We start from the raw sequence: 18,029 nt of genomic DNA, 5'->3' as shown, positions 1-18,029 counted from the left end.
TGCGATCAACGCATCAAAAGTGACAGCCAACAAACGAGAACCTGTGTTTTCGACATTTTTCAGCAGGTGCTTCTCTGCTGGTCATTTCTCTCCTGTTGGTCTCACGCTCTTTTCGCTGCGATTTCTGAGTTCCTGAGGGTCTAATCGGTCAGATGAGGGTCATTTGAATCGGATTTGAGACCAAAAGTTTTTTGCCCAAAAAAAAAGTAAGGCTAACCCCTTTCCATTTTTGGCGAAAATTTTCGCGATTTTCAAAAGTGCTGGATTTGATTAATTGTGGCACTATTCCGACGTAATTTTGCGAGAATAATCGATTGAGCGCAGTCCCAGTACGCTGCGATCAACGCATCAGAAGTTACAGCCAACAAACGAGAACCTGTGTTTTCGACATTTTTTAGCAGATGCTTTTTCGCTCGACATTTTGCTCCTGTTGGTCCTACGCTATTTTCGCTGTAATTTCTGAGTTCCCGAGGGTCCAATTGGTAAGATGAGAGTCATTCTAATCGAATCTGAGACCAAAAGTTCTTTGCCCAAAAAAAAAGTAAGGCTAACCCCTTTCCATTTTTGGCGAAGATTTCCGCGGTTTTCAAAAGTGCCGGATTTCGTGAATTGTGGCACTATTCCGACGTAATTTTGCGAGAGAAATCGATTGGGCGCAGTCCCAATACGCTGCCGTCGACGCATAAAGAGTTACGGCCAAAAAACGAGAACCTGAATTTTCGACATTTTTCAGCAGGTGCTTCTCCGCTCGTCTTTTTTCTCTTGTTGGTCCTACGCTCTTTTCGCTGCGATTTCTGAGTTCCTGAGAGTCCAATTGGTCAGATGAAAGTCATTTTAATCGAATCTGAGACCAAAAGTTGTTTGCCCAAAAAAAAAGTAAGGCTAACCCCTTTCCATTTCTAGCGAAAATTTTCGCGATTTCCAAAAGTGCTGGATTTGATCAATTGTGGCACTATTCCGACGTAATTTTGGGAGAAAAATCGATTGGGCGCAGTCCCAATACGCTGCGATCAACGCATCAAAAGTTAGAGCCACAAAAGGAGAACCTGCGTTTTCGACATTTTTCAGCAGGTGATTTTTTGCTCGCCATTTTTCTCCTCTTCGTCCCACGCTCTTTTTGCTGCGTTTTGTGAGTTCCTGAGGGTCCAATTAGTCAGGTAAGGGTCATTCAAATGGAATCCAGAACCTAAAATTTCTGCCCCGAAAAATGGAGAAAAAGTAAGGCTAACCCCTTACCATTTTCAGCGAAAATTTTCGCGATTTTCAAAAGTGCTGGATTTGATTAATTGTGGCACTATTCCGACGTAATTTTGCGAGAAAAATCGATTGGGCGCAGTCCCAGTACGCTGCGATCAACGCATTAAAAGTTACGGTCAAAAAACGAGAACCTGAATATTCGACATTTTTCAGCAGGTGATTTGTCGCTCGCCATTTCTCTCTTCTTGGTCCCACGCTCTTTTCGCTGCTTTTTCTGAGTTCCTGAGGGTCCAAACGGTCAGGTAAGGGTCATTTAAATCGAATCTGAGACCAAAAATTTTTGCCCCGAAAAATGAAAAAAAAGTAAGGCTAATCCCTTTGCATTTTTTGGCAAGAATTTTCGCGATTCTGGAAAGTGCTGGAATAAATTCTTTCATGCACCATTCCGACGCAATTTTGCGAGAGTGATCGATTGGGTGCAGTCCCAATACGCTGCAGTCGACGCATCAAAAGTTACAGCCTAAAAACGCGAACCTGAATTTTCGACATTTTTCAGCAGGTGATTTTTTAACTCGCCATTTTGCTCCTGTTGGTCCTACGCTATTTTCGCTGTGATTTCTGAGTTCCCGAGGGTCCAATTGGTAAGATGAGAGTCATTCTAATCGAATCTGAGACCAAAAGTTTTTTGCCCAAAAAAAAGTAAGGCTAACCCCTTTCCATTTTCGGCGAAAATTTTCGCGATCTTCAAAAGTGCTGGAATTGATTGATTGTGGCTCTATTCCGACGTAATTTTGCGAGAGAAATCGATTGGGCGCAGTCCCAATACGCTGCGGTCGACTTAACAAAAGGTACAGCCAAAAAACGAGAACCTGAATATTCGACATTTTTCAGCAGGTGATTTGTCGCTCGCCATTTCTCTCTTCTTGGTCCCACGCTCTTTTCGCTGCTTTTTCTGAGTTCCTGAGGGTCCAAACGGTCAGGTCAGGGTCATTTAAATCGAATCTGAGACCAAAAATTTTTGCCACGGAAATTGAAAAAAAAGTAAGGCTAACCCCTTTGCATTTTTTGGCGAAAATTTCCGCGATTCTGAAAAGTGCTGGAATAAATTCTTTCATGCACTATTTCGACGTAATTTTGCGAGAAAAATCGATTGGGCGTTGTCCCAATACGCTGCGGTCGACGCATCAAAAGTTACAGCCGAAAAACCGGAACCTGAATTTTCGACATTTTTCAGCATCTGATCTTTTGCTCGCCAATTTTCTCCTCTTGGTCCCACGCTCTTTTTGCTGCGATTTCTGAGTTCCTGAGGGTCTAATCGGTCAGATAAGGGTCATTTGAATCGGATTTGAGACCAAAAGTTTTTTGCCCAAAAAAAAAGTAAGGCTAACCCCTTTCCATTTTTGGCGAAAATTTTCGCGATTTTCAAAAGTGCTGGAATTGATTAATTGTGGCACTATTCCGACATAATTTTGCAAGAAGAATCATTTGGGCGCAGGCCAAGTACGCTGCGATCAACGCATCAGAAGTTACAGCCAACAAACGAGAACCTGTGTTTTCGACATTTTTTAGCAGATGCTTTTTCGCTCGCCATTTTGCTCCTGTTGGTCCTACGCTATTTTCGCTGTAATTTCTGAGTTCCCGAGGGTCCAATTGGTAAGATGAGAGTCATTCTAATCGAATCTGAGACCAAAAGTTCTTTGCCCAGAAAAAAGTAAGGCTAACCCCTTTCCATTTTCGGCGAAAATTTTCGCGGTCTTCAAAAGTGCTGGAATTGATCAATTAAGGCACTATTCCGACGTAATTTTGCGAGAGAAATCGATTGGGCACAGTCCCAATACGCTGCGGTCGACTTAACAAAAGGTACAGCCAAAAAACGAGAACCTGAATATTCGACATTTTTCAGCAGGTGATTTGTCGCTCGCCATTTCTCTCTTCTTGGTCCCACGCTCTTTTCGCTGCTTTTTCTGAGTTCCTGAGGGTCCAAACGGTCAGGTAAGGGTCATTTAAATCGAATCTGAGACCAAAAATTTTTGCCCCGAAAATTGAAAAAAAAGTAAGGCTAACCCCTTTGCATTTTTTGGCGAAAATTTCCGCGATTCTGAAGAGTGCTGGAATAAATTCTTTCATGCACTATTTCGACGTAATTTTGCGAGAAAAATCGATTGGGCGCTGTCCCAATACGCTGCGGTCGACGCATCAAAAGTTACAGCCGAAAAACCAGAACCTGAATTTTCGACATTTTTCAGCATCTGATCTTTTGCTCGCCAATTTTCTCCTCTTGGTCCCACGCTCTTTTTGCTGCGATTTCTGAGTTCCTGAGGGTCTAATCGGTCAGATAAGGGTCATTTGAATCGGATTTGAGACCAAAAGTTTTTTGCCCAAAAAAAAAGTAAGGCTAACCCCTTTCCATTTTTGGCGAAACTTTTCGCGATTTTCAAAAGTGCTGGAATTGATTAATTGTGGCACTATTCCGACATAATTTTGCAAGAGGAATCATTTGGGCGCAGGCCAAGTACGCTGCGATCAACGCATCAGAAGTTACAGCCAACAAACGAGAACCTGTGTTTTCGACATTTTTTAGCAGATGCTTTTTCGCTCGCCATTTTGCTCCTGTTGGTCCTACGCTATTTTCGCTGTAATTTCTGAGTTCCCGAGGGTCCAATTGGTAAGATGAGAGTCATTCTAATCGAATCTGAGACCAAAAGTTCTTTGCCCAGAAAAAAGTAAGGCTAACCCCTTTCCATGTTCGGCGAAAATTTTCGCGATCTTCAAAAGTGCTGGAATTGATTGATTGTGGCTCTATTCCGACGTAATTTTGCGAGAGAAATCGATTAGGCGCAGTCCCAATACGCTGCGGTCGACGCATCAAAAGTTACAGCCGAAAAACCAGAACCTGAATTTTCGACATTATTCAGCATCCGATTTTTTGCTCGCCAATTTTCTCCTCTTGGTCCCACGCTCTTTTCGCTGCGTTCTCTGAGTTCCTGAGGGTCCAATCAGTCAGCTTAGACTCATTTAAATGAAATCCGAGACTTAGAATTTTCGCCCCGAGAATTGGAGAAAAAGTAAGGCTAACCCATTTGCATTTTTTGGCGAAAATTTTCGCAATTCTGAAAAGTGCTGGATTAAATTCTTTCATGCACTATTCCGACGTAATTTTGGGAGGAAAATCGATTGGGCGCAGTCCCAGTACGCTTTGATCAACGCATCAAAAGTAACGGCCCAAAAACCGGAACCCGAATTTTCGACATTTTTCAGCAGGTGCTTCTCCGCTCGTCTTTTCTCTCTTGTTGGTCCTACGCTCTTTTCGCTGCGATTTCTGAGTTCCTGAGGGTCCAATTGGTAAGATGAGAGTCATTTTAATCGAATCTGAGATCAAAAGTTTTTTGCCCAAAAAAAAGTAAGGCTAACCCCTTTCCATTTTCGGCGAAAATTTTCGCGATCTTCAAAAGTGCTGGAATTGATCAATTAAGGCACTATTCCGACGTAATTTTGCGAGAGAAATCGATTGGGCACAGTCCCAATACGCTGCGGTCGACTTATCAAAAGGTACAGCCAAAAAACGAGACCCTGAATTTTCGACATTTTTCAGCAGGTGCTTCTCCGCTCGTCATTTCTCTCCTGTTGGTCCTACGCTCTTTTCGCTGCGATTTCTGAGTTCCCGAGGGTCCAATTGGTCAGATGAGAGTCATTTTAATCGAATCTGAGACCAAAAGTTTTTTGCCCAAAAAAAAAGTAAGGCTAACCCCTTTCCATTTTTGGCGAAACTTTTCGCGATTTCCAAAAGTGCTGGATTTGTTTAATTGTGGCACTATTCCGACGTAATTTCGCGAGAAAAATCGATTGGGCGCAGTCCCAGTACACTGCGATCAACGCATCAAAAGTTACAGCCAACAAACGAGAACCTGAATATCCTACATTTTTCAGCAGGTGATTTTTCGCTCGCCATTTCTCTCCTCTTGGTCCCACGCTCTTTTTGCTGCTTTTTCTGAGTTGCTGAGGGTCCAATCGGTCAGTTAAGGGTCATTTAAATCGAATCCGAGACCAAAAATTTTTGCCCCGAAAAACGAAAAAAAAGTAAGGCTATCCCCTTTGCATTTTTTGGCGAAAATTCTTGCGATTCTGAAAAGTGCTGGAATAAATTCTTCAATGCACTATTCCGACGTAATTTTGCAAGAGAAATCGATTGGGTGCAGTCCCAATACGCTGCGGTCGACGCATCAAAAGGTACAGCCAAAAAACGAGAACCTGTGTTTCCGACATTTTTCAGCAGGTGATTTTTCGCTCGCCATTTCTCTCCTCTTGGTCCCACGCTCTTTTTGCTGCTTTTTCTGAGTTTCTGAGGGTCCAATCGGTCAGTTAAGGGTCATTTAAATCGAATCCGAGACCAAAAATTTTTGCCCCGAAAAACGAAAAAAAAGTAAGGCTATCCCCTTTGCATTTTTTGGCGAAAATTCTTGCGATTTTCAAAAGTGCTGGAATTGATTAATCGTGGCACTATTCCGACGTGATTTTGCGAGAGGAATCATTTTGGCGCAGGCCTAGTACGCTGCGATCAACGCATCAGAAGTTACAGCCAACAAACGAAAACCTGTGTTTTCGACATTTTTTAGCAGATGCTTTTTCGCTCGCCATTTTGCTCCTGTTGGTCCTACGCTATTTTTGCTGCGATTTCTGAGTTCCTGAGGGTCCAATTGGTAAGATGAGAGTCATTCTAATCGAATCTGAGACCAAAAGTTTTCTGCCCAAAAAAAAGTAAGGCTAACCCATTTCCATTTTCGGCGAAAATTTTCGCGATCTTCAAAAGTGCTGGAATTGATTGATTGTGGCTCTATTCCGACGTAATTTTGCGAGAGAAATCGATTGGGCGCAGTCCCAATACGCTGCGGTCGACGCATCAAAAGTTACAGCCGAAAAACCAGAACCTGAATTTTCGACATTATTCAGCATCCGATTTTTTGCTCGCCAATTTTCTCCTCTTGGTCCCACGCTCTTTTCGCTGCGTTCTCTGAGTTCCTGAGGGTCCAATTAGTCAGCCAAGACTCATTTAAATGAAATCCGAGACTAAGAATTTTCGCCCCGAGAATTGGAGAAAAAGTAAGGCTAACCCATTTGCATTTTTTGGCGAAAATTTTCGCAATTCTGAAAAGTGCTGGATTAAATTCTTTCATGCACTATTCCGGCGTAATTTTGGGAGAAAAATCGATTGGGCGCAGTCCCAGTACGCTTCGATCAACGCATCAAAAGTTACGGCCCAAAAACCGGAACCCGAATTTTCGACATTTTTCAGCAGGTGCCTCTCCGCTCGTCATTTCTCTCCTGTTGGTCCTACGCTCTTTTCGCTGCGATTTCTGAGTTCCTGAGGGTCCAATTGGTCAGATGAGAGTCATTTTAATCGAATCTGAGACCAAAAGTTTTTTGCCCAAAAAAAAAGTAAGGCTAACCCCTTTCCATTTTTGGCGAAAATTTTCGCGATCTTCAAAAGTGCTGGAATTGATCAATTAAGGCACTATTTCGACGTAATTTTGCGAGAGAAATCGATTGGGCACAGTCCCAATACGCTGCGGTCGACGCATCAAAAGGTACAGCCAAAAAACGAGAACCTGAATATCCTACATTTTTCAGCAGGTGATTTTTCGCTCGCCATTTCTCTCCTCTTGGTCCCACGCTCTTTTTGCTGCTTTTTCTGAGTTTCTGAGGGTCCAATCGGTCAGTTAAGGGTCATTTAAATCGAATCCGAGACCAAAAATTTTTGCCCCGAAAAACGAAAAAAAAGTAAGGCTATCCCCTTTGCATTTTTTGGCGAAAATTTTCGCGATTCTGAAAAGTGCTGTAATAAATTCTTTAATGCACTATTCCGACGCAATTTTGCGAGAGTAATCGATTGGGCGCAGTCCCAATACGCTGCGATCAACGCATCAAAAGGTACAGCCAACAAACGAGAACCCGTGTTTTCGATATTTTTCAGCAGGTGCTTTTTCGCTCGCCATTTTTATCCTCATGGTCCCACGCTCTTTTTGCTGCGTTTTGTGAGTTCCCGAGGGTCCAATCAGTCAGGTAAGGGTCATTTAAATCGAATCCGAGACCAAAAATTTTCGCCCCGAGAAATGGAGAAAAAGTAAGGCTAACCCCTTTGCAATTTTTGGCGAAAATTGTCGCAATTCTGAAAAGTGCTGGAATAAATTCTTTCATGCACTATTCCGACGTAATTTTGCGAGAGAAATCGATTGGGCGCAGTCCCAACACGCTGCGGTCGACGCATCAAGAGTTACGGCCAAAAAACGAGAACCTGAATTTTCGACATTTTTCAGCAGGTGATTTTTTGCTCGCCATTTCTCTCCTCTTGGTCCCACGCTCTTTTTGCTGCTTCTTCTGAGTTCCTGAGGGTCCAATCGGTCAGGTAAGGGTCATTTAAATCGATTCTGAGACCAAAAATTTTTGCCCCGAAAAATGAAAAAAAAGTAATGCTACCCCTTTTGCATTTTTCGGCGAAAATTTTCGCGATTCTGAAAAGTGCTGAAATGAATTCTTTCATGCACTATTCCGACGTAATTTTGCGAGACAAATCGATTAGGCGCAGTTCCAATACGCTGCGATCGACGAATTCAAAGATACAGCGAGAAAACGAGAACCTGTGTTTGCCACGTTTTTCAGCAGGTGCTTTTTCCTTCGTATCTTCTCTCCTGTCGATCCCACGCTCTTTTTGCTGCGTTTTCTGTGTTTCTGGGCGTCTAATTCGTCAGGATGTGGTCATACAAGTCGAATCTGAGATCAAAAGTTTTTGGCCGAAAAATGAAGAAAAAGTAAGGCTAACCCCTTTTCATTTTTGCGAAAATTTCCGCGAATTTGGAAGGTGCTCAAATAAATTCTAACTGGGACTATTCGGACGTAATTTCGCGAGAGAAATCGATCAGGCGCAGTCCCAATACGCTGCGATCAACGAATCTAAAATTACAGCCAAAAAACGAGATCCTGTGTTTCCGACGTTTTTTTGCAGGTGCTTTTTCCTCCGTATCTTCTTTTTTGTCGATCCCACGTTCTTTCCGCTGCGTTTTCTGCGTTCCTGGGGGTCCACTTCGTCAGGAAAGGGTCATACAAATCGAATCTGAGACCAAAAGTTTTTGGTCAAAAATCGGCAAAAAAGTATGGCTTTCCTTTTTTGCGACAATTTTCACGAATTTGAAAAGTGCTGCAATAAATTCTTCCTGGCACTATTCTGACAACTCATTCCACAGCCGAAAAACGAAAGAATTTGTGCGTCAATTCTCTACTGTTGATCCTATGATCTTGTCGCTGCATCATATGATTTCCTAGGCGTCCAATCAGTCAGGAAAGAGTCATACAAATCGAATCTGGGACAACACATGTTTTGCCTGAAAAAAAAAGTAAGATGGTAACGCAGAGACACTCGTGCTGATGCAAACGCTGCAGATCCATGTTGGGATACCATACAAATGATTACCCGCGGGACATACAGACAACACAACAACAGAGTGCCCGAAGGTAAAATAAGTCACGGGTTAATTTCGCAAGGCAAGGCATCAAGAATCCTGACCCCAAAAATCATAGAAACCATTCAGTATATAATAACCATTCATACAACCCTATAAATAAATATGATTAATACTAATAAATAAGTAGACTCTAATCATGCACATATTTGATAGCCACCTTTCATGCAGACATACAACCCCACGACGAAGCCCAAAAGACTAGGCAACCAACACACGGCTCTGTACGCTTAGTTTATATCCGTAAAGAAACCCAACCTACCAACAAGAAATCACGCTTACAGAGGAAAACCATCAACACATACGCGGGTACAAACTCTATAAACATTATTATTTACTGTTAGAATGTTGAATTCACCAACCAATATAACAGCAGTAAACTTACAGAACCAAATTTAAGTCAATGAGCAACAATTGTAATATTGCAGTCAGTCTACCAAATCCTATGTTAGACTATAGAATATAAATAAGATTATATATCCATAACGTATTGCCTAACACTATTTACCAATAAACATAGCACAAACACTTATAAAAGACTAATATTAAATAATAGTTAACCCCTTAGAGACCACTACCTTTACTTGATCGTCTGAAAAGAAACACTAGTGAAAGTATCCAACGCGGCCAAAGCGCCCATGCATAAAATCATCAAATGCATGAATCATCAAAGACGCTAATACGTCACCAATTTAATATCATTATCTTGCTGCACTTAGCATTAATGACCACTTTGGAAAAATGCACAAATCCGCCGATAATCCACACATATGTGGGTTGTGATCGCTGACAAGTGGGGATCCTAACATAGCCTATGAAGATAAGAATATAGGACCCAACATACCACATAACTAGAATATAGGACAGGGGAATCAACGGTATTGTGCAGTTCGAAAACAAAGGAGTTGATTCGAAGGAAATGGCGACCGGTCGCTATAAATAAGGTCTCCACGCGTTAAAACGCTCTTTTGATCTGTGCCACAGATAATCTTTCGATACTCATCCGGTTGCATATTACGCTATCTATTCAAAAGCCGTCTTCAAAATTCGAAACCAATATTCTATGTTCCGCAATTAGGTATTCAATTTTGTTTAGAACTTAGTTCTGGTCTAATAACCAGCGTTTTTTCCATCCTAACTCTTAAATAATTATTATCCAACATTTGGTATTCTGCAAACGGTTTATTGAGACAATAAATCATTCAAAATATATTTCAAGTGATTCTAAATAAAATGAGTGCATTCAAACTTCTGTTATCTCTCGCTTCATCATCGCAATGGAGCAAAACCTCAGCAGATCAATACCTTAGCGGAGTTCGGCGTTTAAAACAGAACTGCACACAATTGTTAATCACCTGTTAGGAATTAATCCCGGTTTACCTGGAGCGATCGATTGAATTGAGTTGTCCAGTGCATTTTAATGCTTAATCAGTATTTTCCAACCGAAAGCTACTGATTGTGCATCTAGCTGTATTTTCATCAACAAATTTCAGAGACTATCTTTTCGAAATTTCGGGAATTGCCGCTCTGACGTCTCACTTACGCCACACTTTCTCTATACGCGAAGCTACCACCAGTATTCGGGTGCTATTCATGAGCAGTAAAAAGCAGCAGCAGCAGCAGTTTTCCCCTATCACTTCCGGCGCAAGTTTCTGCTGCTCGCAGTTCAGTTTTTCGAGCGACAAGCCACAAGATCACAAGAAGCCACGACCTATTACATGAGCAGCGCTACTGCTGCGTAAAATTACCAGACTGATGCTAGTGAAAACTAGTAAGTTACTAAACCACTGCTGCTTTTTACTGCTCATGTAATAGCACCCTAATTTCTGGAATTGTTGGGGAGTGCCGTGGTGACGTCACATCAGTGTGCATTACGTGCAGCCAGTAAAATAGGCCATCTGTATTCTGAGGACTTCGAAAGATCAGCGATTCCTTTGCTCTGTCATCTATGGACGATGACTATAAGCCGTAGAGAAAGTGATATTTAAACAATGCTACCTACCAAAAGAAATAAATTGCTATAAATAATTTATGTTGTTCCATTCATGGAAATGCTCTGACCATTTAAGCTATCTTTAATCGAACAATGAAAGGAAACAAGATACAACAATGATAGGAATATTAGTGTAGCTGTCAATTTCCTGCTCGATAAATTTCACTTCACGAAGATGTTTGTAATTTGCAGAGTTGGTACCGTGGTAGTGGATTAGCGAATAGACAAGTTAAGCTCTGCAATCATCTGCAATCTACGCGGAAGCACCTGCACTGTGTTTTTTCGCGGACATGGTGTTTTGAGTTTTTTTTTTTTTAATTGCAGAATAGATTTGGATTTATTAACCGTTCGTCTCCTCGTCGAAACACCTTGCATTGGAATAAAAAAAATGACGCTATCCACGAGTCAGGGAATGCTAACTAGCCGTATGTGACCGTCGAGTGAAATATACAAGCTAGCTGGCTGGTAGAAACTAACGTAAACACTCCGTAAATATATACACGAACAATTTTGACGATAAGAAAATAAATAGTCAGACGCTAGAATTCGGTACTGAGTAACGCGAGAAGTCGTTTAGGCTCGTTTCTTTTCTTTCGACGAGATGGCAGATTTCGATGCTATTTATGAAGAGGAGGAAGAACACGATCAGAATTTAGAGGAACAGTACGTCACTCTTGTGCCTGATCCCATTGTCATTCGCGGTGCTGGTAACATGACAGTGTAAGGAAATTCAATTCTAACCCTCTGACGGACTTACGTCTATCTCGTCCAAGGTCCATTATCAGCTTTCCTTGCATGGAATGACCTCCGGCACGAATAAAGAATCTGCTTCATTGCTCGTTGTTTATAATAACTTTTTTCAATATATCCCAAGACATTATTACTAATTACTAAATTTTCAGATTGCATGCCTCCAATGTGTTTTTCAAACAATATTAGAAACATACTTACACATTCAAGCTGAACTTTGTTTAGAAACTTTTTCCTTCGCATCAACTCTGCCCAGACTTTGTTTCAAGCTTTTCTATCATTTTAGATTCATAAATTTAACGAGCATATCATTTGATATATCAAAGTGTACCTTAGTTCCAAATTATCACTTTCCTAATATACCTCGTCTTAAGACGTGATAAGTAAAAATACCAAATCAATTTATTTTTTCTGTTTAATAGAACTAACATTTGGAAAATTTTTCAGATTCGGACTCAGCAATAGATTTGAAACTGAATTTCCTAATGGATTGGTGTCACGAGTAGCGCCAGAAGAATTCAAAGCAACTGTGATAAGAGTGAATAGCGTGCTGAAGAAAACATTGCCAGTTAATGTAAAATGGCTGTTTTGTGGCTGCGTCTGTTGCTGCTGTACTCTGGGCTGTTCTTTATGGCCAGTTGTTTGCCTTAGTAAAAGGGTAAGACAATTTTTGGCATGGATTCTTCTCTTCCCGATGTGAATGAAATGATTAAGTGACCACATTTTTAAATACTGCCAAATTCGCAACTTAGCTAATTAGTTACTTTTCTTGGCACTATTACTTAATATTTTAGTCAGGGAAAAAATTTGAATTCGGTCAAGAAAAGTAGGGGAAAGTCCTTAGAGTAAGGGAGAGTCCTTAGAGGACTGTACAAAAGTTGTCACATTCCAGTAAGGTTTTAAAAATGCTACGACATTGTAAAGAATACAATTTCATAGATATATGTGTGATCTGAAATATCAAAAACTGTGGATAAAGATTTTTCACAATAGTTATTTTACTTTGATTTTGCATTTTTGTATACATTCAGATCTAAGGTACTACGTGTAAAATTTGATTAAAGATTGTTTTTTTTTTCAACAGACACAACATTCTTTAAACAAATTGTTGGAGTGGGAGAATAGCAGACTATATCACAAATTGGGTTTGCATTGGCGACTCACCAAACAGAGATGCGATAGTTCATCGATGATGGAATACGTGAGTTAAAAATATTCATAGGTTTAGATAACAGCCTAACCGATAGTTTAATCCTTATTGTATCTTGAAAAAGTAACTCTACAAGAGACTATGAAAGTATTTGACACTTGATGATGCCACTAATGTTTTGAACAAAATAATTTCTTCTGAATGAAAAAAAAAATGTCTAGTCCAAAATTCATGGGTGAGCATTTTTTTTTTTTTAAACCAAGTATCGAATAATACTTGAGCCATACTCTTTGTTTCACTACAGCCTTCAAAATCCGTATTCGAAAGAAAGTGCATTCTTACGAGCAACTCGACTAATTTTCACATCTTTGTATTATTAATATTTGTATTTGTATTTCAGGTTCTCTTGGTCGAATTTGTTCCAAAGATACAAATATACAGGCCTGATTAAAGAGTATAATGTTCGAGAATTATGTCTCAGTATAGAATAGATATAAATGAGAACGCGTATACACTGTTAAAAGTAAGTATGAATAACTCAAAATCAGAGGACTAAGGTCAAGAGTGACATTGCGTGAGGTGATAACTCACAAAATTGATAGATATTTTTGTAAATACCAATATACATAGACATAATACACAGTACAAGAGCGAATAGAAACTTTAAACTAACGATGACTAATACTTTATAAGTACATTGAATTTAAGATACAGTGAGAGAGAAAATGAATGAACAAGTCCAGATCATTTGTTGTTTATCTTAGGTATTGTTACATATGCATCTAAGCCTATGTGATTTAGTATTGAAATGTTGAAGAAAAAATTGATTTAAATAATTTTTATTCCTTGTTATAGAAAAAAAAATTTTATCAGCTTTACACCCAACGATTCCCACAATATTGTCAGTTTCAGTAAAGTTCAGAGACTGCTGTAAAGCGGTGCTTGAAATGTTTTGTTTGAAGATTGATTTTATTCAGTACAACGAAAACCCCATGAGTACGTAATTTAAAATCATTGAAATAATGAAGATGATGGCGATAATCATAATAATACCTAAGTTACAAAATAATGTTTTACATTTTTTTTTTTTTACCATTATTTGATATGTAGGCTAGTTTCGTACATCAATTAAATTAGTGCGCATAAATTTTTAACTTTTGCTCACACACGAAGTTATTTTTTTGGTTCCTTACTGGGTATTTTCATGTGAGTTATATGGTAATAATAATAGTGATGAAATTATTCAGTAAAACCTATTAGGTAAATTCAGGTAAAAAGTTTTTGACCCAATAGGAGACTGCATTTTGATGTCGAATTTAAACTGTGCGTGTAATTTAAAGCTTTACCTTTGTTGCCTTCGTAATATTGAGAATAATAATTATAGTAGGTGAAATAAAAAACATGCGTTGATTATATGTGTAATAAAATTTGTAAACCAACGTCTTATATTCGTGGATTTTTATAAAATAGAAATAACCTAGGGACAGTTATTATCAGTTAATTTAACTACTATTAATAATGCACTATTAGAGTATATTAGCTTTGTTTTACACAAATTAATTACGTGATAATGAACAATTGACTATCATATAAAATTCGTATTCATTTGGTAATATCTTTAGTCGTAGTTGAAAGTGCCGTAAATAAAAAGTAGTAATATTCTCGTAGTAATCTGGTGATCAAAAATTCATTTGTCATTGTAAAAAAATCAGATTATTCATATATTTCCCTTCAAATGACCGTATAGCAAGATATCGTATTTTACTTACGTGACATTAAGATTGTAAAATAACCAAAGTTTCAATTCAATACAAAAAATGTTTAAAAAGAGCTCTGTTGTTTGTCCCCATATAAAGCAAGGAAGAGTTCGAATAATTCAAGGTAACACTTACATTTATATAACGTTCTATATCTCTTGAGTGAGCAAATTTAATTGTACGATTCTATAAACTAATACAATTTTTACATTTAAAAAAAATACCCACGTTTTTTGACATGTGCAATAAAAAAAAAAAAACTAATAAATAATAATTTAATAAATTGTAAAATTTCAATGAGGACAACGTAATTGCAAAAGGTCAATTAATCTAGTTGGGCACATTTTAATTATATTTCAACGTATTCAAGAAGAATTGCTCTTATTCACATTCAATATTTTTTCTATCAATTTTCGATTCGAGTTTCTGTGTCCAAATTCGCATCTTTTGCAATGGTTTTAACACATTGAAGTTCACAAATATTCAGGTGCTCTGAAATATGTTTTTCTTTTTCTGCCATTCTTATTCTGTTTTTTTCCTCTCTAAATTAGTAGTTCCATATTCATATTTTAATCATTAATTTTTTAATTTGTGTCGTGGATTAGTTTTGAGTTCACTTGGTGCTCAAATCTCTGTTTAACGATGTCATTTATTTCAAGTGTATTACTCTATCTCGTTGTTAAGAAAAATTGATATATCGATTCAAATTATCGCAGGTATTAAACAATTTAACAGTATTACCCAACGTTTTATAACACGAGTAACGTATAATGTGTCTGGTTTCGAAACATGGTTTATTATTACCGAATATACGCAATCAGCTGGCATCTCGGTGTTATGTCACAATTAAAAATCATTTATTCGAAGTACGACACATTTACCCAATTTATTCTCTATTTACCAAAGAAAACTAAAATGATAAAAAATCTTCCCTTAAATCAGGTGAAGATTAGATTAAAACAGAAATGATGTATAGAACGTTTATTGACTCTCGCGCACCAATTTTTCTGTATAATATACATTAATGTGACTAGAACAAAAATGAGTTCTCTAAATGTTAAGAGAACATCTTGCTATATATCTTCTCACAAATACATAATTAGTTCCTTCAAGATTTATATAATCGTTGATTTTTCAAGTAAACAATTTGAAAATTCATGCAAAAACGTTTCAACATCTTTAATTTAATGTACTACAAGAAGATAAACCAATCTCATGCACTGTACAATAACCAAACAAGTTTTGATATATTGAAACGATACGTGCAAAACATTTTACCCTACAAATATCTTGACGAAAATTTGCATTCTGCATGATTAGTTTACTAGATGATGTAATTTCTTTGGAACTATTGACATGAATATTTAAATCAAATATCTGAGACTTATCTGATATTTTTCACGTGAAAGCATACATAGTTTTAGCTGAAAATATGACTCATTAAAAATTCTAAAGATGTTAAAACTCTTTTGCATCTGAAAAAATCAATTTTCTGTTATGAACAATATATTTTTGAAACAAAAGATTGAGGTTTAATTTTTTCAACAAAACTGTCTTTTTTGAAGATGATGATTTTATAGCAGGGATAAATATTTTATTTGTGCCTGATTCAACAAAATTCCATGGTTTCCTTAGATTTTACTTACAGAAATTCAAATCACTTGTTACGTTAGTGTGTATAGTGAAAATAAATGCCTTGAGCGACTGTTGAGTATTAATGTACTGATTGAAAATGTCAAGGGTACTTTTTGGCACATTGAATGGCAAATTTCACGAAACCTGTTTTCATTTGTTTCACCCTGACATACATACGTAAATAAATTTATGCACATAGTATAACAACATAATGTATAGTAGTATATAATATTAATAATAAGGAATTTTATGCTACAAGCTAGATTTTGGCGTAGTTTATAGTATTGAGAATCTGTTTCAGGGTCGTACACTTGGAGTCACTAAAAATATATTTCATGCAGATTATTTTCAGAGATGCGACTGTGCAGAAATTTTACTTTTTTCTAAAACTGTTGCAAAATTGATAATTTTGTTTATATTCTACATAGAGACTTTCTTTATAAATAAGACGAAAATGCCAACGTCCAGTCCTACTGACTTTTATCTTGTGGAGTATTTGAAGAAAGTTAGCTCTGCAGCAATTATCTAATTAAAAACAAATTGCGTTTCAAGTAAATTCGAGACTACTAGCAGAATAAAATATGTTACCCTAAATTGGGCACTAATGTGGTGCTGCAATTCTATTTCAATAAGTATCATAAACTACATCAAAGTTTGGCTGATTCAACACCGAATCCCCCACCTGGACATAGTTATCACATTCAAAAGGCTGTCGAATAATATTATTACTATTTAGATGTATAATCAGATCCGATCTATGTAAACTTCACGTATGAATATTATTGATAGATCGAAATTTCCAGCGTGATAGAAAATCGCATAAACACAGCTCCTGCAAATTACTGTGCACATCATTGCTCACAAACTTGTAACTCATAGCAAAAGCACCCTGGTCCCAATTAGTTGATAGTAATTATGATCTGACTGTATATAAATGAAAATTAGCATATCATAAATCAGCTTACAAGCTTGTGTCCGGCGTTTATTTCGGCAAAGAATTTTAAAATGAAATAAAAGAAATCTTTATTAATAATTACCACTCTTGAAGTTACTTCATTTCTTCCTACTTAATCCGTGTACATTTTTGCGTGTATTTATTACTATTCATTTGTTGCTCACGGATCTTTTTGTGAATCTATCCCACGATCGATTCGTTCGAGACGTAATCTTCGATATAAATCAGAGAATGAATTGCTTTATCCGATTCTTACGAAAAAACTCAAGTTCTATTCTCAATCTCGACGAAAGTTTTTCAACCAATAGAAAAGAAAATTTTTCAACAATTTCATACTAGGTAGAACTAGCTGTTTATTATCACATTTGAAAAGTTTGAAATTACTTTGGTTCAAACTAAATATGCACGTGTATTTGAGGTGTGTCAAGTGAAAGTACTGTTGAATAAAATATTTTCATACAAATGTATATTGACGCAGCAAAATATCACATATTTATACATCGTTTGATATTTGTTGTTAGATTACAGTAATGTTAATTATAAATCGCACGTATAAACAGCGTATAAAGTTATTTTGGATAACGACAGTTTTCCTTCTTTTTTTTTAGCCAAGATTAATTTATGGTTCATTGGTCCCTTTCTAGTTGAGTTATTCAATCTTTCTTACACACATACACACAGCGATTGTAATTATTACAATAATTCTGTCATTTATAGCTGAAACTCCTCATCTAACTGTATGGAAAAACTAACTGCCATACGACATTCAATGTAGTTAACAATAAGCTGACAATGGAGACAACTGCTCAGAATCTGGTTCTGGTCTCGTTTTATGTTTCAAACTTCAACAAAAATCTGATCCACTCTACACTCTGGTTATTGGATTACCATTAGAACGTGTTGCAGGTGTGTGAGAAATTGATATGATTTTTGCATCTACTGTTTTTTTTTAGTGTTTTATAATCAAACATTTAATTACAGAAACAAAGCCGCTGATAGCCTAAGTTAAATAAACATATTCTGTCTCAACATAAATAATAATTATGATTTTTTCGTGTTTTTTCAAAACATATTCAACATA

At 37.5% G+C, this 18,029-nt stretch overlaps 1 protein-coding gene across 2 annotated transcripts; it reads left to right on the top strand.

The window, feature by feature from the left end:
• Nucleotides 1–10,659: 10,659 nt before the first annotated feature.
• Nucleotides 10,660–16,949, top strand: LOC124222634 (cysteine-rich hydrophobic domain-containing protein 2). 2 transcript variants are annotated; one of them, XM_046633809.2, is made up of 4 exons: nucleotides 10,660–11,364; nucleotides 11,899–12,109; nucleotides 12,536–12,652; nucleotides 13,002–16,949. In XM_046633809.2, exons 1-4 carry the CDS (start codon nucleotides 11,303–11,305, stop codon nucleotides 13,050–13,052), a joined length of 441 nt encoding a protein of 146 aa, XP_046489765.1. In that variant the 5' UTR covers nucleotides 10,660–11,302; the 3' UTR covers nucleotides 13,053–16,949. The 2 variants fall into 2 exon arrangements, with proteins under 2 accessions (XP_046489765.1, XP_046489764.1); XM_046633808.2 differs by having other exon boundaries at nucleotides 10,666–11,421.
• The last annotated feature ends 1,080 nt before the right edge of the window (nucleotides 16,950–18,029 follow it).

The sequence above is a fragment of the Neodiprion pinetum genome, chromosome 7 (assembly GCF_021155775.2).
Source record: "Neodiprion pinetum isolate iyNeoPine1 chromosome 7, iyNeoPine1.2, whole genome shotgun sequence".
Lineage (NCBI taxonomy): Eukaryota > Metazoa > Arthropoda > Insecta > Hymenoptera > Diprionidae > Neodiprion > Neodiprion pinetum.
This window is presented reverse-complemented; position numbering and strand designations above follow the sequence as displayed.

What these genes read in the sequence shown, in the direction of transcription:
- LOC124222634 (XM_046633808.2), top strand. Translation starts at nt 11,303, where the DNA reads ATGGCAGATTTCGATGCTATTTATGAAGAGGAGGAAGAACACGATCAG. An exon ending in TTGTTTGCCTTAGTAAAAGG is followed by an intron (nt 12,110 to 12,535) that starts GTAAGACAATTT and finishes TTTTTTCAACAG; the next exon opens with ACACAACATTCTTTAAACAA. An exon ending in GTTCATCGATGATGGAATAC is followed by an intron (nt 12,653 to 13,001) that starts GTGAGTTAAAAA and finishes TTTGTATTTCAG; the next exon opens with GTTCTCTTGGTCGAATTTGT.